We start from the raw sequence: 22,360 nt of genomic DNA on the forward strand, positions 1-22,360 counted from the left end.
TTGGCTGAGAAAGTGTTTGCTGAGCCGTTGGAATTGCATTCTGACTTAAAGTAACATTTAAAACATTCTAATTTGGGGATCAGCGAGGGCATGCATAACTAAGGGCTGTTTTAGCGGTGGTGGGAATTTACAACAGCAAAATAACAGTTTCAACACAGGAATCAGGTTGGGGTAGCAGCTCTGTACACAGGCACTAAAGTCTTGCCAGCACAAACATGTGGTTGGAAAATAACGGGAACAAATAGAGGGCTGACATCATGGCATTTATGCACGCAGTCATACTAGGCATTATCATTCCAGCAAATGGGATCTTCACTTTTCCCTTTGGCTTGCACGCTTATGTTATGTCGATACAGCCTTTAAACCCTTTGGGTTTGTGAGTATAGCTGTGTGTTGGTTGTTTAATGCTGTACATTATTCACAGTGCATCCAGGCTGTTTTAATGGGTGTGTGTGTGTGTAGGCTCAAACACTGACAGGGATTTTTAACGACTCTCAAATTATTTCCCTGACTATTTCAGACAGTTGTCGTCCATGTAAGCATGGCTTGTCTTCATTTGAATCATGTGGACCTGCTCGGTCTGTTTTCAATTGAAATTCAGTTATTTTCTCTCACATTTTCTCTCAGCAGACGGCTAATAAACAATCTAGAGGATTGAGTCTATATGCAGTGTTGTACAGTCTATATGCAGTGTAATACAGTCTATATGCAGTGTTGTAGAGTCTATATGCAGTGTAATACAGTCTATATGCAGTGGTATACAGTCTATATGCAGTGTTATACAGTCTATATGCAGTGTTATACAGTCTATATGCAGTGTTATACAGTATATATGCAGTGTTATACAGTCTATATGCAGTGATGTCTGTACTGCAGATTTAAATTCCCTTAAGGGGTTTCAGTTTTAGAGATTGCGTTTGCACTGTGAAGGCAGGTCAAGGGCCTCAAAGTTAAACTGTTGATTGAGAGAAAGTTTCTAAGACACAATCAAACGTTTGATACAGACTGACATTAAATCAATTTTTGATGTAGGTGGACTTTCATCCTCACCTCTCCTCAACAGTATCAATTTGCTGTGGGAAGCGTTAGGTGCACAGAGAGATTTCTAAATCTTTCCTCTTCTATTTTGCTCTACAGGTGTGTTCTCCTCCCACTCTTGAGCGCCAAGCCGCCTCAGCAGGCCCTCTTCCTCCTGGTAGACTCTATTGACGAAGGCTGTCAGCTGGGTGAGGGGGAACAGAGGTCTTCAGGTTCAGGCACCCCCAGAACCATCGCTGAGCTTCTGGCCAGCCACCATGAGTTCTTCCCACCCTGGCTCCTCCTCATCTGCTCAGCACGCCGACAGAACAGGGCCATCACCAAACTGTTCACAGGTCTGAGTAAATTTGTTTGGGTATCTTTCGGGTCGGGTGATAGGGTTCTCATCAGGTTTTGAAAGACTTTGTTTTTCATTTCTTTTGGGATCCATATGGTGAGGATTATATACAGCAGTTGATATATGTTGTTTCGTATATTCACCAAATGGAAAAATGTATCGCAGAACACATTTTAGTTCCCTTTAGACAACACACATGGCCACACAAACAAACAATTAACGGGAATGTGGCATCTTGTACTGACACTAGTCTGCCACTTGTGGCTCCTTGAAGAATAAAACTTCCTCTTAACTGCTTTTGTTTGCATACGTTAAGCATATGTTTCTCAAGAGATATATGGATTTCCTTTGGGTTTTCTGTAAGGTAATCATAGCAAAAGCCTTTTCAGTTATATTTAAACTCTTACTGAGCAGGTTATGCCATTTTCTTCTGGAGTACAGATTATTCTACTCCGTGTCGTGATAAATGTCAGCCTTTTCGGCAACTATTAAACAAAGCACATGTCATGCTGTGCTTCCAGCCACGTCGGCTCAGCGAATGCTAATTCCGTATAGATTTTAACATCGTGAAATGCTAAAAAGATTAGGTCCTGCCACAGAACGCTTAAATATCACGGTGTCTTGCGAAAACGACTACTGCTCTCTGTGCCATGACAAGCCGAACTAGCGGCCATTATCGAGCTGTCAGAATAACAGCCCACTATTGGGTGATGAGCAGAGAGGCTGGCGTAACATTAATCGAACCAGTAAGAGAGTGTGGGTGTAATACCCGCCGCAGAGCCTGCACTGTTGTGTCCCCTTCAGCTCTCCAAACACAATATGTGGGAGATTCGGATGCCCTCCTGTTGCTGCTTGAAACATCATGTAAAACCCCATTTAAAACAGCCCTGTTTATTCTGTGCTCTATTCAGAAAGTGGTTGCCAAATGCAATTAAGGTTTCTTGCTGAATAGAATTCCTATGCTATGCTAGTTTTGGTATTACTGGCTGTGGGCAGGGTTAACGCAGGGAAGCTGGCAGTTTTGAACAAGACGATGTACCGATTCATATTCTGCCACATAACTGCAAATGTTAATAAGATGGGCAAACAACTCAAGAAATGTCTAGAGAGATTCAATCATATTTACATGCGCTGTATGAAAACACTTTTTTTTTCCGGAGCACAGTCAAGGACTTTTGGAATCGTGAAAGGATAGGCTTCTGGAAGCCTGCCCGAAGCTCTTCTATGGCACTGTTTTGTTTTGTACGTCGATAACATGAGCAGGAATTTGAGAGAGGATTCTTAAATCAATATTTTGACCCTTGTGTGGACCAGCCATGCCAATTCCGATGGACATAAAATAGATATGAAATTGAAATGTAAGCGTTGCATCGAGATAATTAAACGTAATAGTTGCTGGAAGGTCTGCAGAGGCATTCAGTTCCCATTACACCAGTGACCTGGACCCCCTGCCTAACAGTATTGATCTAACCGAACATAGCGGCCGATGAATCATAGCTCTGTCATGTCTCCTTTCCGTACCGTCCTTAGCCCACAGAACACACAGATGCATTGCACACATTGACGTGAGTGGAAGGCTTTGTCTGATTTGCATACTATTTTTTTAAACGTTTCGGTTATTCCATTCATCATGAGCGGAAAGCTATCAGACATTTGTGATTGCCCCCAACCGTAGATCCGTATTTGTGGATTTCATGAGACATCAATTGTTGGGGATGGAATTACTGCTGGTATATGCCACCAATGTAAATCCCTGATGATAATCCTCATCAGGAAGCATTATCGGGAACTTGCTTCCTGATAATTAATAGTGGTATTAACGATTACTGGTATTTTTATTTACAGTTGTTTTGATATGGTTTTATTGAGAGGAAGATTCACCATGGAGCAATCCGATAAACAACAGTTATCTCTTGTGTTTTCTGTTTGACTCCCGCCCTCACCATCCCTTTAGTTGTCACTATGATAAGGGCCAAGCCCATGTCATAGCCTATTGTCACTTTAAACGCCCGACAGAATAATAAAAACAGCGAGATACGTTTTACCTGTCTGTTGCAGAGGGAAAATGAACATGTCAAACGTGTGTTTTGAAATGCTGCTAGCTGTTGTATCAGTCACAGGATCTAGAGTCTACACACCCGATAAAGTGGCTTGTGCTTCTGAGTAATAGGTTTAGCATTCACAGAAAGCAAAACTCGAAGAGTTTCTTGACGTGGTCAAGCCATTCATTTTGGTTTAGTCTGTGTTCATTGTTCTGTGTTTTCCACACCATCAGCAACCGTTCAGCTCTGCAGCCTCCCACACACATGCACGCTTACTTGATCGTCCATTAGACACACCCACTTATTTTAACCGCTGTGCGAATACTCACAATTCCCGTAGAGCTTGATGAAAATAGACCACAAGACTTAGAGTATCAAATTGAGTCCAAGCGTACACTAAAAATAGTCCTCTGTATTGTTTACGAGGCCAGTTTGTGTTGGCAGAGTACTGCCAGAGTGCAGCGTCACGCTCTCTGTAAAGCGACCGCATGCTCCTATTGAAAATAGCACTTTTGTCCTGAGCGGAGGAGGTGTTTGTAGCCCAATACACGCTGTTTTGTGGTTGTGGGAACTTTGTGGTCACATGAATATAGTGAAGATTGAGTTTGGAGAACGACTTTTGACCAAAAGGTCATTGGGTAGGCCACCATTCAGCTCAAATGGTCCTGGATAATATTTTGGATGGTATCTCTCTCTCTCTCTCTCTCTCTCTCTCTCTCTCTCTCTCTCAGATTTGTCTTGAAGGTTAACATGATCAGGATTTAAGCTGAAAGAGCTTCTTTCCGGACTGTCTGATTACCTTACTATGTTTGCCGTGCCCTCTTTGTAAACAGCGGACAGTGAAACATTGTAGTCTTGACTGAAAACGACTGACTAATCATGTGAAAACTCATTCGGAATGCATGATGAAGCCCTGTCTTGTTTCCCTGTCAGAGTACAGTAGAACTGTAGTGATGGATACCATCTGTCCAATAAAGTTTTCAGTGGAGTATTGGCTGACACACACAGTATGGTGTTCTCTTTTTGGCCATGTATAGCAACAGGATTTTAAGACGGGCATATTTCAGTTTTTCACCCAGGAATGGTGGCTGGAAGCCTAAACCCTTCCAGGGGACATTCTTCTGCCCTCCATAGGGAAATAATGGTTCACTTGTTCATTACTTTATCGAGACAACATTTATCCATTGGGCTATTGAGCACAAATCACTCCTATAACTAATGTCTACCACATACATACCTGTTACTCCCCCCATGCTTGTGTGTCACCATTTATGCTGCGTCCGTTCTCTGAAACGATGGTTTCATCAGCAGCTTTTGTTTCCTTCTCACGTCTCTTCAGAGAGAGACTGTAGTCCACACTAGTGAGGAGCTGTAGTCCACCCTAGTGAAGAGCTGTAGTCCACACTAGTGAAGAGCTGTAGTCCACACTAGTGAGGAGCTGTAGTCCACCCTAGTGAAGAGCTGTAGTCCACACTAGTGAAGAGCTGTAGTCCACACTAGTGAGGAGCTGTAGTCCACACTAGTGATGAGCTGTAGTCCACCCTAGTGAAGAGCTGTAGTCCACACTAGTGATGAGCTGTAGTCCACACTAGTGATGAGCTGTAGTCCACCCTAGTGAGGAGCTGTTGTCCTCCCTAGTGAGGAGCTGTAGTCCTCCCTAGTGAGGAGCTGTAGTCCACACTAGTGATGAGCTGTAGTCCACCCTAGTGAAGAGCTGTAGTCCACACTAGTGATGAGCTGTAGTCCACACTAGTGATGAGCTGTAGTCCACCCTAGTGAGGAGCTGTTGTCCTCCCTAGTGAGGAGCTGTTGTCCACCCTAGTGAGGAGCTGTAGTCCACCCTAGTGAGGAGCTGTAGTCCACCCTAGTGAGGAGCTGTAGTCCACCCTAGTGAGGAGCTGTTGTCCACCCTAGTGAGGAGCTGTAGTCCACCCTAGTGAGGAGCTGTAGTCCACCTTAGTGAGGAGCTGTTGTCCACCCTAGTGAGGAGCTGTAGTCCACCCTAGTGAGGAGCTGTAGTCCACCCTAGTGAGGAGCTGTGCCTTCTCTGCTCCGGCTGTGAATGGACCATTGTTTGCACCAAAGCCAGGTGACAGGCCTGATTTACCACCACTGACCAGAAATGAAATAGCAGGCCTCTCCTGCCCCCACCAGCTCTCAGACCAGCCCTTGTCTGCAGACCGAAGCTTGGTTACGAGGGGCCGCAGAGCATAGGGCCCCTCCGAAAGAAAGTCAAAGCACTCAAACGTCTCCATCCTGGGAGTTGTTTTCTTCATTTTGGTGCAAATGGAGAGGCCTCACTATATTCTGGCCTGCTGACAACACAAATATCGCTGTAAAGCATCGAGGACTGTTTATTTATTCTACACCAGGAGTGGAATGCTCCCCAAAGAGGGATGAAGATGGTGTTTGGATGGCCTATCATTGACCAGCAGGCTCCACTGTCATGACATATTGTCATAGATGTAGGAAGTGTGGACGTAGTACGGGTGACGTAAAATCATTAGAAATGGGAGGGATGTCAGTGGAAGTGACCATTCAAATAACTTTGTGCTAGATATGTGGATCACTTATTTGTCAGGAAGGTATTGCTTACAGAATGCACAGCCTCAACGGACTAAAATATCCTTAGAATGATAGTATTTGGTTGTTCTATGGTTATTTCGATATGTTTGTTTTGGTTGCACAGTCTAATACCTTTGAGGCAATCAAATTGTTAACCATAAGTTAGATATAGGTTATATTTATCTACTACTAACGTCATAGTTGCCGTTAACTTCATAGTTGCTGAGTTGGTGTTTACAGATTGTGCATCAGGTTTGTATTCCTGTATGCTGGTTAGTCTCTGGGTCTGCGTGTTGAGCGCTACTTGGCTGTGCTGAAGACAACCCTAATCCTCCCCGAATGCTGTATTTACCACGAGCAGTCTGACAGCCAAGCAAATTACAGGTCTTCTGTGTCTGTGTATCTATGAGACCTTTGGTGCTGCACCGCAGAAACATGACTCAAGACATGGTTGAAGAACTCTGTCTCTTTGCCTTCTAGGTGATGGCCTTTTGGAATGCAGCATGGCCCTGCCAACAATCCCCGGTTTCATAGAACAAGATTAGTATTCTCTTTAGGTTTCTGTATAGGCATGTTGGTTCTCGTTTCGACACAGGGATCTTTAATTAGGTCTTAATTTGATTTGAGGAAAATAAATGCCCTATAATTTCTGGCAAGCCAACGGTTCGCCTTGCAACGGGGTAAAGCGTGCTAAAGACAGGGTGGTATGCCAGACTGACTCCGACTCTCATGCCAAGAATAACTTTGCAAGTACCTAGGTTTTACGGCGAGCTCTGTGAACATTCCATGGGCTGAGCGTTAAATCTGGTGCGTGGACATGCTGAACAAAATGGTTCCAGACTCCCTGCTGCACACCGATAGCAGACAGAGGTTGATTTGAAGTGACGGCAAAAACAACACGATTGGCATCCAAGACGGGACACGTTACTCTGTGCCGAAAATCTGTGCCGAAAATCATAAAGAGTGGGTCAAAAAGGGTGGAAGATAGCCCGGCGGTTAAGAGAATTGGGCCAGTAACAGAAAGGTCGCTGGTGCGAATCCCCGAGCCGACTGGGTGAAAAATCTGTTTATATGTGCCCTTGAGCAAAGCACTTAACCGTTAAATTGCTCCTGTAAGTCACTCTAGGCAAGAGAGTCTGCGCTAATGACAATAAATGTAAAAAATATTTATTAATTAGGTCATTAAGAGTGGAACCATGGCAAGATGCAACCAAAACAATACTGTTCTTTTTAGTAACTATTTTTTACTGGTTAGGTCATGTGGTCAGGATAAATGGCTGGCCCTAGTTGTGAAACATAGTATCACCATCAGTTTAATGCAGGCTTTCAAAATGTCATCTGGAGGAAAAGGCTAGTCATTGGTGCAGCTGCATGCAAAAAGGAGGCTTCATGTCAAACCAGCTGTAGATATAGTGACCCGTTGTGGGTCAAAGACTGAGCTGAGCATAGCCACCCAGGTGTGCTGCCTTATGAATTCATCTCATACTGTAGTATCTCTGGAATACAACACATCGTTTCATTGGCTGGATATTTCCCCTAATCAGTCTGCAGGCTCTGCAGTGTTTCACATAAATCATCTTTGATAGATGTTTTCCTGCACCGTGTGATGCGTTTTCATGCAGGTGGCTTGATGGGACCATTAGATTGTAGACTGTAATACTAGGCTGTACTAAATGGCCCGAAGTGTATAGCTTTCAGTGTTCCCCAGTCCACTCAGTTACCACAACAGGTCTAACTGGAAGGTCTCCTCTCCCGTTTTGAAATTCAGGAGAGGACACGTTCGGACAAGACCCATTCAAGCTTGTGCCGCCAGGATTACTCACTGCAAATGAATTGTTTGAATGTTTATGTAGTTGTTTCCAGTGGCACAGAAATCATTGACATAGTTATGTTTCTCCCAACAAATAAATGTAACGGCGTTCTTCGTTTGTTGAAAGAGAGGACCGAAATGCAGCGTGGTGGTTACTCATGTTCTTTAATGAAATAAATGACGATACATGAAATAACTAAATGAATACGAAAACAACAAACGGAACGTGAAACCTAATACAGCCTATCTGGTGAACACTACACAAAGACAGGAACAATCACCCACAAACACACAGTGAAACCCAGGCTACCTAAGTATGATTCTCAATCAGAGACAACTAATGACACCTGCCTCTGATTGAGAACCATACTAGGCCGAAAACATAGAACTGCCCCAAAACATAGAAAAACAAACATAGACTGCCCACCCAACTCACGCCCTGACCATACTAAATAAATACAAAAACAAAGGAAATAGAGGTCAGAACGTGACAGTACCCCCCCCCCCCAAAGGTGCGGACTCCGGCCGCAAAACCTTGACCTATAGGGGAGGGTCTGGGTGGGCGTCTGTCCGCGGTGGCGGCTCTGGCGCGGGACGCGGACCCCACTTCGCCATTGTCTCAGTCCGCCTTATTGTCCGCCTCCGTGGCTTACTCACCATGCCCACCCCTCTCAATGACCCCACTGGACAGAGGGGCTGCTTGGGACAGAGGGGCAGCTTCTCGGGACAGAGGGACAGCTGCTCGGGACAGAGGGGCGGCAGCAGCTCGGGACAGAGGGGCGGCAGCAGCTCGGGACCGAGGGGCGGCAGCAGCTCGGGACCGAGGGGCGGCAGCAGCTCGGGACAGAAGGGCGGCAGCAGCTCGGGACAGAAGGGCGGCAGCAGCTCGGGACAGAAGGGCGGCAGCAGCTCGGGACAGAAGGGCGGCAGCTGCTCGGGACAGAAGGGCGGCAGCTGCTCGGGACAGAGGGGCAGCTGCTCGGGACAGAGGGGCAGCTGCTCGGGACAGAGGGGCAGCTGCTCCGGGCGGAGGGGCACTGGCGGCCCCTGGCTGACTGGCGGCACTGGCGGCCCCTGGCTGACTGGCGGCACTGGCGGCCCCTGGCTGACTGGCGGCCCCTGGCTGACTGGCGGCACTGGCGGCCCCTGGCTGACTGGCGGCACTGGCGGCCCCTGGCTGACTGGCGGCACTGGCGGCCCCTGGCTGACTGGCGGCCCCTGGCTGACTGGCGGCCCCTGGCTGACGGGCGGCACTGGCGGCCCCTGGCTGACGGGCGGCACTGGCGGCTCCTGGCTGACGGGCGGCATTGGCGGCTCCTGGCAGACGGGCGGCACTGGCGGCTCCTGGCAGACGGGCGGCACTGGCGGCGCTGGGCAGACGGGCGGCACTGGCGGCGCTGGGCAGACGGGCGGCACTGGCGGCGCTGGGCAGACGGGCGGCGCTGGGCAGACGGGCGGCGCTGGCGGCGCTGGGCAGACGGGCGGCGCTGGCGGCGTTGGGCAGACGGGCGGCGCTGGCGCTGGGCAGACGGGCGGCGCTGGCGCTGGGCAGACGGGAAGCTCAGATGGCGCTGGGCAGACGGGAAGCTCCGATGGCGCCGGACAGGCGGGAGGCTCCGGCAGAGGCGCCGGACAGGCGGGAGGCTCCGGCAGAGGCGCCGGACAGGCGGGAGGCTCCGGCAGAGGCGCCGGACAGGCGGGAGGCTCCGGCAGAGGCGCCGGACAGGCGGGAGGCTCCGGCAGAGGCGCCGGACAGACGGGAGACCCCGGCAGCGCTGGAGAGGAGGAAGGCTCTGGTAGCGCCGGAGAGGAGGAAGGCTCTGGTAGCGCCGGAGAGGCGGGAGACTCCGGCAGCGCTGGAGAGGAGGAAGGCTCTGGACGGATGGGCCGGAGAGACAGCCTGGTACGGGGAGCTGCCACCGGAGGGCTGGGGTGTGGAGGTGGTGACGGATAGACCGGGCCGTGCAGGCGCACTGGAGCTCTTGAGCACCGAGCCTGCCCAACCTTACCCGGTTGAATGGTCCCGGTCGCCCTGCCAGTGCGGCGAGGTGGAATAGCCCGCACTGGGCTATGCAGGCGAACCGGGGACACCGTGCGCAAGGCTGGTGCCATGTAAGCCGGCCCAAGGAGACGCACTGGAGACCAGATGCGTAGAGCCGGCTTCATGGCACTTGGCTCGATGCCCACTCTAGCCCGGCCGATACGCGGAGCTGGAATGTACCGCACCGGGCTGTGCACCCGCACTGGGGACACCGTGCGCTCCACAGCATAACACGGTGCCTGCCCGGTCTCTCTAGCCCCCCGGTAACCACAGGAAGTTGGCTCAGGTCTCCTACCTGGCGTAGCCATACTCCCTGTTAGCCCCCCCCCAAGAAATTTTTGGGGCTGACTCCCGGGCTTCCATCCACGACGCCGCGCTGCCTCCTCATACCAGCGCCTCTCCGCTTTCGCCGCCTCCCGTTCTTCCTTGGGGCGGCGATATTCTCCTGGCTGAGCCCAAGGTCCTTTACCGTCTAATTCGTCCTCCCATGTCCATACCTCCTCGCGCTGCTCCTGCTGCTGCTTTCTCCTTTGCCCATTACCACACCGCTTGGTCCTGTTGTGGTGGGTGATTCTGTAACGGCGTTCTTCGTTTGTTGAAAGAGAGGACCGAAATGCAGCGTGGTGGTTACTCATGTTCTTTAATGAAATAAATGACGATACATGAAATAACTAAATGAATACGAAAACAACAAACGGAACGTGAAACCTAATACAGCCTATCTGGTGAACACTACACAAAGACAGGAACAATCACCCACAAACACACAGTGAAACCCAGGCTACCTAAGTATGATTCTCAATCAGAGACAACTAATGACACCTGCCTCTGATTGAGAACCATACTAGGCCGAAAACATAGAACTGCCCCAAAACATAGAAAAACAAACATAGACTGCCCACCCAACTCACGCCCTGACCATACTAAATAAATACAAAAACAAAGGAAATAGAGGTCAGAACGTGACAATAAACTTGAGTACAGTTACAGTTTTCATTTCTTACTTATTTTAAATGAATACCAACTTCCATCTATATTTCATTTCTCAATAACAAATAAACTATGGCATCTTTTCCGCAGTTCACTAACATTTATCTAATGTAATCAGTGTTTGAGCGTGCAGCAAACATTTTTCAAAATGAAAAGGCAACTGAAGCTTTTAAGACTTATTTTTCTACAGACGGTTTGAGCAGTCTCGTCCCACATACTTGTGTTTGGGAGGCTGCCGTTTTCGGTGTTGGAGCCAAGACCTCTGCAGCTGTTGGACAGGCGTTTGTCGAGTTGGGGGGGGGGGGGGGTTACAGCAGGCTAGAGCAGAGGAGCTAGGGTTTCTGTTTACCTTTTGGATCTTATGACTTAATATGGTGGTTCGCAAAGAATGTGACAAATTTGAGACGCTGTCGGTCAGAACCAGGTCCATGGGTCAGAACCTGTAACCACCCCCCACTCCATACACACACACCCTACCTCATTTGTCATCTGACAACGGTTCCTCATTTTGTATTAGACTGTGTCTCTCGTGGCTACTATCCAGTTCCGTAACGAGCAGCAGCTGGCTCAGAGGCCTGTACTCGGCGCTGCATCCCTGGCCTGATGAATGCGTCAGTTGTTGGTTGGTTAGCTGTCCCTCTCTGTTCAGACCCCTGCCATCCATGCTCGTACTGTTGCAGCCCCCCAGTTACAATTGACTGTGGTCCAGTTGACCTGGAAAAGTTTCAAGGTCTTGGCATCATGTCCTTGCCTGCAGTTAAAAGAAAACACGCTTCTTGAAAGGCAACATGAGTCATGCAGACCTCTGATAGCAGTTAATTGTGTAGCTAGTGACTACATCTGCTACTGCGATGAGCCGAAGTTGTTGCCTCAACTTTCTCTTGTATTCATCTGTGCCACACGAGGAGAACAATGTTATTGCCACGACTGCACTGCAGAGTTTCAGGCCATATGAAGTGATGTCTGTGATGACTCAAGTGGGAATTGTAGGTCAGATTCCTCCATTTATAGTCATTTAATGAAAAGACCTCTGGTGTAAATGGTGGAAATGTTTTCAGGGAAAATGCTCTATTTCAAGATGGCTGTGGTTAACTTGCTCTCTCTCTTTTCCTCCTCTTGACTTTTCCACATCATCAGTGTTCATAATGTACATATGAACAACCATATAGGAACTGGGGGAGGACAGTAGTCTCAAAACTGTAGGAGAGAAGGAGTGCATTCGTTGTTCATCATTGTCTCGAGAGATAAATAACTGCTACAAGTTGCTATGCAGTGTCGTCTGATTCACTGATCCTCTGATGGTGGGTTACGCGTGTCTAAATCAAACACTGAGATAACCTTTTAAAAGACAACATGCTGAGGCAAAAGCTCCCGGCTGGCTAAAATTGACTTTTAGGTCATCTGTCGTAGATATCGTTCAGTCCCCCTTCTTAATGGCCTCTTCCTCCTCTCGGGCAGTGGGTTTCCTGTCTCCGCTGGAGGGATCCCGAATGCTTAGCGGAGAATGAGACTGAGGTGGAGCAGGAGGCCACAGGGCCTGGAAGAGGCAGTGGAAAATACTCTGTTGCTAAAAACATTGACTGACACACAGAGGCTTTGGGTCATTGGGTTCTAAGTAATATTATGGTGATCCTACTGTACTCTGTTATTAGTGACTACATTATGTAGGACAGATTAGCTGCATTGTTTTTTGTCGTTTCTGTTATAGCATGGAATGGTAATATACCACAGATAGTTTGTAATTATTAGGAATGGCATTTTATAATGTAGAACGTAATTAACCCTGACTTGCCTGAAACGTTTTATATTCCTCAAGGATCGGTTTATCGCACATGTATGAGTACTGCCAGGTTCATGTGTCGAAAGCTACAATGACAATGATTAGAGGGGTGTGCCTCGTGTACCTACAGGTGTGGTTCCATTGCCTCTGTGTTGGATAAGGTTTCATAGTCTTATTAATGGAGGGCACAATGCCACAGGCTTTGTGATACTTGTGCACAGACAATCAAACCAACCCAGTTTGTAGTATTAATGGCACTGATTGATTCTGAGCATGTTGATTGTGTCTAAACGTTGTCATTGGTCTCTGTCTAGAATCCTCTCAGATCCTTACTTTGCAATGTTTGTTTTAATTATTAAGGTACCTTCATTTAATTAACCCGGTTACCCTAACCCAGGCAGCAGGAAATGAGCCCATTTCTTCACGAAACATTTAGACGTGGCTTGTTTTTGATGATCTAGGCAATTAGATAAAATAAAGGAATTTAACACTCGTTTCCCACAGCAGGAGGCTAGTTTAGAATTGAGAAATATGTCAACATTGAACGAGTCTCTTGTTTCCCCAGAAGGCCTAAGACCATGGGAACAGTAAATACATCTATGCTTCCCCTGCCCTTGGGTGTGTAGCCTGAGCTAACTGCTTCAACATGAAGGAAGTTTCCCTCTACATGTCTGTTAGCAGTCTGGCATGGAGCTAAATTTCCCTATCTGGGAAAGGATTGCTACTGCACATTAGTGGGGTCATTCATTAAGACCCATGGTGATTTCTTTCTAAAGGTCTGGTCTGTGCATGTAGTCTGTTAATGAGTGAAGCAGTAGAGTTGTCTTATGGCCATTGGTGTACTATAAAATGGTAATGTCTCCCAGGTGTTACCTACTTTGTGGCTTTTCTCTCAAATATATTACAGTACAGGTCTCAATGCATGTTTCTGAGATATGTGAGGAGAGGTCATTTTAATGAATTAGTTGGGCCCTGAGCTTTAATTAATTAGTTAGGCCCTGAGCTTTAAGGATTTTGATGTGTATTGTATAAGAGAGTCTTATTTGCATACTTTATTTTCCAAAACGACTTACACTGAACAAAAATATAAATGCAACATGTAAAGTGTTGGTCCCATTTCATGAGCTGAAATAGAAGATCCCAGAAAGGTTCCATACGCACAGCAATTGTATTTCTCTCAAATTTTGTGCACAAATTCATTTACATCCCTGTTAGTGAGCATTTCTCCTTTGCCAAGATAATCCATCAACCTGACAGGTGTGGCATATCAAGAAGCTAGTTAAAAAGCATGATCATTACACAGGTCCCTTGTGCTGGGGACAATAAAATGCCACTCTAAAATGTGCAGTTTTGTCACACAACACAATGCCACAGATGTTTTGAGAAGTTTTGAGGGACTGTGCAATTGGCATGCTGACTGCAGGAATGTCCACCAGAGATGTTGCCAGAGAATTGAATGTTTCGTTCTCTACCATAAGCCGCCTCCAACATTGTTTTAGAGAATTTGACAGTGCGTCCAACCGGCCTCACAACTGCGCACCACATGAATGGCGTTGTGTGGGAGAGCCGTTTGCTGATGTCAGCATTGTGAACAGAGTGCCCCATGGCGGCGATGAGGTTTTGGTATGGACAGACATAAGCTATGAACACGATGGCAATTTGAATTCACAGAGCTTCCGTGACGAGATCCTGAGGCTCATCGTTGTGCCATTCTTCCACCGCCATCACCTCATTTTTCTGTATGATTTCTGCCAATATCCAGCAACTTTTTACAGCCATTGAAGAGGTCTGGGGCAGCATTCCACAGGCCACAATCAACAGCCTGAACACTCTATGTGAAGGAGATGTGTAGCGCTGCATGAGGCAAATGGTGGTCACACCAGAAACTGACTCGTTTTCTGATCTAAGACCCTACTTTTTTTAAGGTATCTGTGGCCAACACAAATACCTTTAAAAAAAGATATATCTGTATTCCCAGTCATGTGAAAACCATAGATTAGGGGCTAATGAACTTTTGACTGATTTCCTTCAGAATTGCAAGTCAGTAAAATCTTTGAAATTGTTGCATGTTGCGTTTTATATTATTGTGCAGTATATTTTACAATCTTATTGATATGTCTTTGGTTAAATGTATTGGACTGATAATGTATTGTGTTTTCTTAGGATAATCAAAGGCCTTGTGCATCAAATACCCCTTTAGAGCGTCAATTACAGCAGCTTTGTTTTCCATAGTCCTTCACAAAAGATCTGCCATATCGATGCTGAACTGATTACTCTGCCAGAGACCAGGGTCATGCTCTCAATTCCTTTGAAAGGTTTTATTTTAACAACATGGCTTTGCCACTAATTAGTCTCTGCTTTAGGAAATGGAAGCTTGATGTAATATAATTTTTCAAAGGTAAAAGATCAATGGGAAAATGGAGTGACTATATTCTGAAGGTCAGGCGTCTTTCTGAGAATTTAGGGTCACCATGGGAAAATGTATTACTTATCTTCGTATGAGTGCTGAAATTCAGTGTAAAGACTAATTATACCCGCTCTGTATTACTCCGATACACTGTAACACTGCCATAATCTTGGAAATGTGTGGGAAGAAGTTGGTGGAAATAAAAGTTTGTGGTAAACTAATAGTTTTTTTTCTTCTATTTTCTAGGATTCCGTAAAATCAGCCTGGATGACCTCCGTAAAGCCTACATCGTCAAGGACGTGCAGCAGTACATCCTCCACAGACTCGACCAGGAGGAGGCCCTTCGCCAGCATCTTACCAAGGAGACGGCCGAGATGCTCAACCAGCTGCACATCAAAAGCAGCGGCTGCTTCCTGTACCTGGAACGAGTGCTGGACGGGGTGGTGGAGAACTTCATCATGCTGCGAGAGATCCGTGACATCCCCGGCACCCTCAATGGCCTCTACTTGTGGCTCTGCCAAAGGCTGTTTGTCCGGAAGCAGTTTGCCAAAGTCCAGCCCATCCTCAACGTGATCCTCGCCACCTGCAGGCCGCTTACTGTCAAGGAGCTTTACTATGCTGTCTGGACCAAAAACATGGCCCTCACCATGGAGGACTTTCAGAAGAAGTTGGACATCCTCTCCAAGTTGTTGATCGATGGCCTCAGAAGTACTAAGATCCTCTTTCACTACAGTTTTGCCGAGTGGCTCCTGGATGTTAAGCATTGTACCCAAAAGTACTTGTGTAATGAAGCGGAGGGACATAGAATGATGGCAATGAGTTACACTTGCAGGGCCAAGCAGCTCAAACCGCTGGAGGTGCAGGAGTTTGCCCTGCATCTGATCAAATCCAACCTGCAGATAGAGCCTTTCAACCTGGCTCTTTGGATGGTGTGGAATGGCACCCCGACTAAAGACTCTCTTTCCACCTCCATACCTAAAGAACAGGAGGTGCTGCAGCTTCTGGTCAAAGCTGGGGCTCATGTCAACAACGAGGACGACCATGCCTCTTGCATAGTGCAGCAGGCACTGGAGAGAGAGGATTCCATTCGGACATTGCTAGACAATGGGGCCTCTGTGAACCAATGTGATTCCAGTGGCAGAACTTTGCTGGCCAATGCTGCGTACAGTGGAAACCTGGATGTGGTGAACTTTCTCATATCCAGAAGAGCCAACATGGAGCTGGTGGACAGCCATGGACAAACGGCACTTACTCTTGCTGCAAGACAAGGGCATACTAAGGTGGTCAACTGCCTCATTGGCTGTGAGGCAAAAATCAATCACACAGACCACGATGGGTGGACCGCCCTTAGGTCTGCAGCCTGGGGTGGGCATTCGGAGGTGGTGTCTGCTCTCCTCTATGCCGGTGCCAAAGTTGACTGTGCTGATGCCGACAGCAGAACTGCCTTGAGAGCCGCAGCTTGGGGAGGTCATGAAGACATCGTGCTGAACCTCCTCCAACACGGGGCAGAAGTCAACAAAGCAGACAATGAAGGAAGGACGGCTCTCATTGCAGCGGCATACATGGGGCACAGAGAAATCGTAGAGCACCTCTTGGAACACGGGGCAGAGGTGAACCATGAAGATGCGGACGGAAGGACAGCCCTCTCAGTTGCTGCTCTCTGTGTGCCTGCCAGTAAAGGTCATGCCTCTGTCGTAAGCCTCCTCATTGACAGGGGTGCAGAGGTGGACCACTGCGACAAAGACTGCATGACCCCCCTCCTTGTGGCTGCCTATGAAGGACATGTGGACGTAGTTGATCTGCTGCTGGAAGGTGGAGCTGACGTGGATCACACTGACAACAATGGCCGAACGCCTCTTCTTGCAGCAGCATCCATGGGCCATGCCTCTGTTGTCAATACCCTGCTTTTCTGGGGTGCAGCTGTAGACAGCATCGACAGTGAAGGAAGGACTGTTCTGAGCATAGCGTCCGCTCAAGGGAATGTAGAGGTGGTCCGAACTCTGCTGGACAGAGGGCTAGATGAAAATCACAGAGATGACTCAGGCTGGACCCCACTGCACATGGCCTCATTTGAGGGTCACCGGCAAGTATGCGATGCCCTCATTGAGCAAGGTGCCCGATGCACAGAGGTGGATAACGATGGTCGAATACCCCTGATATTGTCTGCGCAAGAGGGCCACTATGACTCTGTCCACATTCTTCTGGACAACAAGTCTTGCATCGACCAGAGAGGTTACGATGGGAGGAATTCTCTCAGGGCAGCTGCACTGGAAGGCCACAGGGATATTGTTGAACTGTTGCTGAGTCATGGTGCAGATATAGATTATAAAGACGCAGACGGACGCCCAACATTATACATATTGGCACTTGAGAATCAGCTAGCAATGGCAGAGTACTTCCTGGAAAATGGGGCAAATGTGGAAGTCAGCGACACAGAGGGAAGGACAGCCCTCCACGTGTCCTGCTGGCAAGGGCATGTAGAAATGGTCAGGATGCTGATCAACTATCATGCCGACGTGAACTCTTGTGACAATGAGAAGCGATCGGCCCTCCAGTCAGCAGCTTGGCAAGGCCACGCAAATGTTGTGCAGTTCTTGATTGACAATGGCACTCACGTGGATAATACATGTAATCAGGGGGCAACAGCGCTTGGCATTGCTGCCCAAGAGGGGCACAGAGATGTAGTGCAGATCCTTCTGGAGCATGGCGCTGACCCCAACCACGCAGACCAGTTTGGACGCACAGCCATGCGTGTGGCTGCAAAAGGGGGGCATTCAATGATCATCAAACTTCTTGAGAAGTATGGGGCCTCGAGTCTTAATGGCTGTGGTCCTTCGCCAGTACACACTATGGAACAGAAAATCCCACTCTCTGTGTCTGGGAAAATGCACTCCCTCACAATAAAATCCAACAGCTCTGGCAGCACAGGAGCTGGAGATATGCAGTTATCTGGACGTGGTTTACAGAACGGTCCTGTCCACGCCTTCAGCTCCCCTTCGGAATCTCCTGACTCTACCGTGGACAGACAGAAGTTGTCTCTCTCAAATAATTCCCTCAAAAGTTCGAAGAACTCCTCACTGAGAACCACCTCGTCCACAGCGACTGCACAGACTGTGCCCATAGATAGTTTCCACGGAATGACCTTCACAGAGCAAATCCAGCAACACTCTCTGCCTCGCAGTCGGAGCCGACAATCCATCGTCTCACCTTCCTCCACCACCAAGTCCATTGGACATCAGCAGGGGTCTCCGAGTGAATTTGACTGGGCTCAGGTTAAGCCAGGTCTCAAGTCGACCAAAGGGAGCAAGACCGAAAATACCACATCCAACAGCAAAGGGGGGTCTGGAGACAAGAAAAGGCTCAAGAGCATTGGCTCAACCCAGGGTCAGGTGTTAGAATATGAGATGACCCAGTTTGATAAGAGGATTGCGCTCAACAAGTCTGTAGCGAGCATTGCGGTGAAAGATCCTCATTGCAAGATCATGGTTGGTGGCTCCACCCAGCCAGAAGTGGGACTGACCCAAGAGCAGTTATTCATCCAACAGCAGAGCATTGCAGAGAAGAAGCGAAATGGCATTATGACCAACCCCAACTACCATCTTCAGGGCAATCAGGTTTTCCTCGGGAGGGTTTCTGTCCATAGGACTGTACAGAATAGAGGGCACCAGGACGTTCTGGAGAACTACCCCATAGGGGAGACTGAATTAAGCCTTAAACAAGTCTTGAAACTGCAGATAGAAGGATCTGACCCTGGGTTTAACTACAAAAAGGAGACTCCATTATAGCTGGTAAGGGTTTAAACTAATCTGATGTCATGCTTTTTTCCTAAGCATTAACCACCGACTCTAGAGTTCTTCTGGTGTTCAACAGTTGTTTTATTAATGATTTAATAAGTAGAGGATCAATTCAGACAGGCTTTATTTTCAGTATGGTTTCACATGGTTTCATTACATCTTGAAGATAGAAGATCTAGTTAACAACATGCAGGGATGGGATGAAGGCTGAAGATCAGAATCCCTGTGTACTAGTATACATGTCTGTATATTACTTGTATGATTGATTGCCATGTTGTTGATACAGTATGTTGTTATTAAAATACAATCTAATGACTCACTCACCACTACTGGAAACACTGTATGGAAATGTCCTGTCAATATTCTATTATCATTAGTAGAACTTAAACAAACTTGAACATGACTGATGCATTTCAAAGAATGTCCTTTTCTGGCCAAGAAGACTACGATGTTTTCCAACTCAGCACTAACCCAAATCATTTTCATTGCCGTTTCAGATGTCTTGAATGCCATTCGTCATGCAGACATCGGAGGGAATGTGCCAAAGCAACTATGTTCATCCGCATAAGAACCGATTGAATTGTTTTCCACTCTCAAGTGGAACACCTCAGAAAACCTAAGGGAAGAATGTTGATCGCTGCACAAGGCTTACATGAACTGATACTTCAATGTGCCTACATCTGTTACAGTCTTCTCAGTGTAATCATGCACACTATCATTTAATTTAATGTATTGATATTTATGCAGTGTATGCACTTTTTAAAAAGAGAATGACAAACATGCATTTGTTCAGTCTCCCGTTTATACTCATGTGGTTCAAACTAATTGTTCAAAAGGATCATATATATATTTTGTGTGTGTTGTTTTGTCCTGGAATCATACACACCAACAGCAATTTACCACTGAGTTCATTGTCACATCTGATCAGAGGGACATCAAGATAATCGATGACATGGGATAATGTTGCACGTGTTGATACTCTGTCTTTCTGAAAACCCCAAATAATCGGTGTTTAACTTTGTTCAGTGTGCTAAGCATATACTATAGATAAAAAGGTATGTGGACACCCCTTCAAATTAGTGGATTCTGCTATTTCAGAAACACCTGTTGCTGAGGGGTATAAAATCGAGCACGCAGAAATGCAATCTCCATAGACAAACATTGTCAGTAGAATGGCCTTACTGAAGAGCACAGTGACTTTCAACATGGCACAGTCATATTCCAACAAGTCAGTTCGTCTGGGTTTGGTGGATGCCAGGATACATAGTGTCAACTATAGTTTGGTGGAGGAGGAATAATGGTCTGTGGCTGTTTTTCAAGAGGTGGCAGGTAGCCTAGTGGTTAGAGTGTTGGACTTGTAACCGAGAGGTTGCTAGATCAAATCCCAGAGCTTACAAGGTAAAAATCTGTTGTTCTGCCCTCGAACAAGGCAGATGTCATTGAAAATAAGAGTTTGTTCTTAACTGACTTGCCTCATTAAATAGAAAACAGTTCAGGCTTGGCCCCTTAGTTCCAGTTAAGGGAAATCTTAATGCTGTGACATTCTAGACAATTCTGTGCTTCCTACCTGTTTAAGCATGTCAATGCCCCTGTGCACAAAGTGAGGTCCATAAGATCGGTGTGGAAGAACTTGACTGGCCCTGACCTCAGCACCTGAATTGGAATGCCGACTGCAAGCCAGGCCTAAATGCCCGGCCTCAAGTCCCACAGCAATGTTCCAACATCTAGTGGAAAGCCTTCCCAGAAGAGGGGGAGGCTGTTATAGCGGCAAAGGGAGGACCAACTCCATATTAATGCCTAAGATTTTGGAATGAAAAGTTTGACGAGCAGGTGTCCACATACTTCTGGTCATGTAGACTATGCTGTGTGTAATATGATAATAGTTAAGGCAATTTGTTATACAAGTATAATCAAGCATATTTATTTAGGAAAAAGCCACTTTCATTTGTATTGTAAGCTCTATCATGGTGCTGTGTTCAAAAAAATTCCTGCAGTTATTTTGGACTCCATTTTGGTCGTCTTAAATATATTTTCTTTGCTATGTGTATTGTAGTACTGCAGATACAGTACCTAAGGGGGAGAGTTCGTTGAAAACGTTAAACCAATGTGATTTCATTTTGTCCCTGTGGGACTTTGAATTTGTTTTTGTGTGCATTTAAATTGATTAAAATAACCGTTAGTATACTGTCGACTACAGAGTTTGGTGCTGAATGCAAATGTCTCAAGCTTAAGCCGGGGTGAATGCATTCGTTGACAGAATTCTATATATAACCCGCAATGCAAGAAACTAAATTCAAGCTTTCTTTCCCCTATTGTAGTGTGGCTATGTTTTGATAATTGCAGTATATTTTGGGGCAAGACGCAAAAAAGGCTCAAGGTTCACTTGTCACGACTTCACCTAGTAGTAGACTTCAATAATATGATGTTTTTTAGGCATTGTTTGAGATGTATGCCTATCATGCCAAAGTTGAAACAGCTTTTTTTCTTCTCCGCCCGAGCGGCTGCAGATCAGTTGCCCCAGCTCTGGCTCCCCTGGCAAGGGAGGGTCCTGAGGATGGTGCTTTCGGATTGGAAACATGTGTTTCTAATGGACTATGTGGAGCCTGTGTGAGCATTGGCGTGTCATATTTTTTTGCAGGGCTTTTCACAATGTTCACAGTGAGCAATTTTGTGCCAAGAGAGAGAGAAAGAAATGGACCGCTGTCGCATGCACAAACACATACGGTATAAAGCCCAAGTCACAGCTCTCCGCTCTCCAGTACAGCATGAAGGTGTGCTACAGTATGAAGGTAGAAAGGAAACATTTTAGGATCAATTCTGGACGAGTATTCAAACTTGTTTCGCCATCTATCAAACTGTCATTACTTGTCTTGCCTGTGTTGTCTGTAATGTCGTTTTGAATTGACCCTAAACAATTTGATTGTAAATAGCTTACCATGTACATTGAACTTTTCATTCAAAAAGCGTATTTCCTGTACTCTATTAAGCCAAATTTTCTGATGTATATTAAAGTGCTTAATAAACATATTTGCTTTACTGCTGGAAGTTAGACTCTCTATTGTTCCATTATTGTAATTTAATTAATCGGCACATTCTCAATGAATCCTTTTAACCACTATACCGGACTCTTAACAGAGATGCATACTATGCCATGTACGTGTCGAAGGCCATTACATGCATCCCTGAGCATTGAGCAACCGTTTCTTCTCTTGTCAAATAATTGCCTGGTTTGGCATTGTAGCCTGCCTTAATGTGTTGAATCTCGTGAGGCCTACATATACACACAGATTGACTTGATTACTGTATCCTCTCGAGAAGTATGTCACGTTCTGGGATAGTCATTTCCCAATGAGCCTTGTGTCAATTGTGTTATCTATATATAACACATGGCTTTCTACTGTTTACTTCAGCAACGACACATAGGTCAGCTGTATGACGCAACATACAAAGGTAATCTGTTGATTCATTGGATAATGTCTTTTACTTACAAATTGACACTGAAATGTATCCAACTCATATTTTTCAACGAGTCTCCATAGTGGATATCTGACTCAAA

The 22,360-nt window shown here is 46.5% G+C and overlaps 1 protein-coding gene across 1 annotated transcript in view; it reads left to right on the forward strand.

Annotated features, from left to right (window-relative positions):
- The window catches only part of LOC139366331 (ankyrin repeat domain-containing protein 50-like), a 35,583-nt gene extending 13,743 nt beyond the window's left edge, over positions 1-21,840 (forward strand). The window contains exons 3-5 of the mRNA XM_071103693.1: positions 1,138-1,373; positions 15,257-18,798; positions 19,302-21,840. Of these exons, the coding sequence (XP_070959794.1) occupies positions 1,138-1,373; positions 15,257-18,795 (3,775 nt within the window). The 3' untranslated portion in view covers positions 18,796-18,798; positions 19,302-21,840. The remainder of the gene's footprint in view (positions 1-1,137; positions 1,374-15,256; positions 18,799-19,301) is intronic.
- Positions 21,841-22,360: the final 520 nt, after the last annotated feature.

The sequence above is a fragment of the Oncorhynchus clarkii genome, chromosome 14 (assembly GCF_045791955.1).
Source record: "Oncorhynchus clarkii lewisi isolate Uvic-CL-2024 chromosome 14, UVic_Ocla_1.0, whole genome shotgun sequence".
In the NCBI taxonomy this organism is placed as follows: Eukaryota; Metazoa; Chordata; class Actinopteri; order Salmoniformes; family Salmonidae; genus Oncorhynchus; species Oncorhynchus clarkii.